This window comes from Anticarsia gemmatalis, chromosome 2, assembly GCF_050436995.1.
Source record: "Anticarsia gemmatalis isolate Benzon Research Colony breed Stoneville strain chromosome 2, ilAntGemm2 primary, whole genome shotgun sequence".
Taxonomy (NCBI): Eukaryota; Metazoa; Arthropoda; class Insecta; order Lepidoptera; family Erebidae; genus Anticarsia; species Anticarsia gemmatalis.
In genome coordinates this window covers 789,636-791,418 of record NC_134746.1, presented here as the reverse complement: position 1 = coordinate 791,418, position 1,783 = coordinate 789,636, and the positions used below count along the sequence as shown (strand labels likewise).

The 1,783-nt window shown below is 49.1% G+C and overlaps 1 protein-coding gene across 2 annotated transcripts; it reads left to right on the top strand.

Annotated features, from left to right (window-relative positions):
* The first annotated feature begins 252 nt into the window (after positions 1-252).
* On the top strand, positions 253-1,316 carry LOC142979016 (uncharacterized). 2 transcript variants are annotated; one of them, XM_076123758.1, is made up of 3 exons: positions 253-829; positions 927-1,132; positions 1,232-1,306. In XM_076123758.1, exon 1 carries the CDS (start codon positions 333-335, stop codon positions 669-671), a length of 339 nt encoding a protein of 112 aa, XP_075979873.1. In that variant the 5' UTR covers positions 253-332; the 3' UTR covers positions 672-829; positions 927-1,132; positions 1,232-1,306. The 2 variants fall into 2 exon arrangements, with proteins under 2 accessions (XP_075979873.1, XP_075979865.1); XM_076123750.1 differs by having other exon boundaries at positions 927-1,316.
* Positions 1,317-1,783: the final 467 nt, after the last annotated feature.

The following is a 1,783-nucleotide window of genomic DNA, read 5'->3' as shown; positions in this document are numbered from 1 at the left end:
CTATCGATGATAGCATCCTGCAAGCTGTACTGGCTCCGCCATCTCCGAGTGTACATGCTCCATCTTTCCGCGGCCGCCCTTTCCTTCTGGACGGGGCTTTAGCGATGTGGTGTGAGGACACAAATGCTCTCGACTGGCTGGGCAAAGAAATAGGGAACATTGCGTCGCCAGTCCCCGGAACCACTCTGACTGTCATTAAGCAGTCAGAAATGAGAAAGAAGCTGAAGGCTGGGCTTCTCATTCACACCCGCATCACCGAAGCTGCTACACTGCAGAGAGTCCTTTGTGCCCAGAACCCCTGGTACAAAGTAGACTCTTGGCAGTGTTACGACATGACGGTGGATGACAAACCACAAGAGGTAAACTCCAAGGAGAAGATAGTGCATCTTATCCTTGGAATTCCTGAGGACCAGAAGCAAGCCATCCTGGACCGTGATCGCCGAGTAGCGCACATGTCTGGGAGTGGCTACATCAGGTTCTTCACCTCAGAGGAACAAGCCACGAGCAGCAGCAGACCAACGGCGACGGAGGAGTCAACGGAGGGGGCCGCATCCGGTCCCGAGCCGTCCACCTCTGCTCCCCAACAGGGTTCGAGCGAGATGGAGACAGACCCGCCGCCGCAGAACAAGGGGACTACCAGTGACGAAGATGACGTCCTGCGTAGCCCGTAGTCCCCTAAACATAAATATTATACAAACCAACCTCCAGCACAAACAAATAGCGGCGGCCACTCTACGCAGAGCACTGGAGGTTAACAACAAGACCGTCGCCCTGATCCAGGAGCCGTGGATCAGAAACAACAAAATCTGCGGTCTAAGCAATATCTGCGGTAAGTTACTGGTAAAACCCTCAGTCGACAAACCGAGAACCTGCATTTTCATGCCCAACACCATAACAACCACGCTACTAAACCAATTCTGTTCTAGAGACCTCACTGCAGTGACAATCCACACAGAAAATAACACAACCCTAGTCTTAGCCTCAGTGTACATGCCGAGCGACGGCGAAACTCCAACAAGAGAACTGGCCGAACTTGTACAACACTGCGAAACACAAGACTGGGAGCTGATCATCGCTGCAGACTGTAATGCACACCATCCTCTGTGGGGAAGTAAGGATACCAACAAAAGAGGTGAGTCATTAGCCGAATACCTATTTCAAACAAACCTAAACATTATAAATAGGGGCACTGAACCCACTTTTGTAAGCTCAAGGTATCAAACCATTATAGACATCACATTGGCAACACACGCGGCTGCAAATCTGATTGCGGGCTGGCACGTATCAAACGAGCCATCACTGGCAGACCACCGCCGCGTGTGCTTTCAAATTAAACACAAGCAAAAAGACCCTGACCTATATCGCAACCCCCGAAAAACAGATATATCAAGGTACACAAACTTACTTACTAAAGCACTAAGTGACGGACCAGTAACTGACGTCACTCTCAGTACTAATAATATAGATTTAAACGTAGCACTTTTAACCAAAAGCATGCTGAATAGCTATCATTCCGCATGCCCCACTTCAATATCCAAAGACCCCGGGAAAAGTTCGTGGTGGGGGCCGGAACTTGAACGCCTACGAAAGGGTCTCAGGACACTTTTTAACCATGCAAAAAACACCAGAACTACTGAGGCCTGGGACAAATACAAAATTGCACAAAAACACTATAAGAAGCGCATCAGATTTCGAAGAACGGAATCTTGGCACAACTTCTGTAGCAACATAGACTCGACAAACCAAGCCGCAAGAATAAAGAAAATACTTTCCAAAGGGAACC

Coding starts and splice junctions, on each gene's coding strand:
- LOC142979016 (XM_076123750.1), top strand. CDS start 333: ATGACGGTGGATGACAAACCACAAGAGGTAAACTCCAAGGAGAAGATA.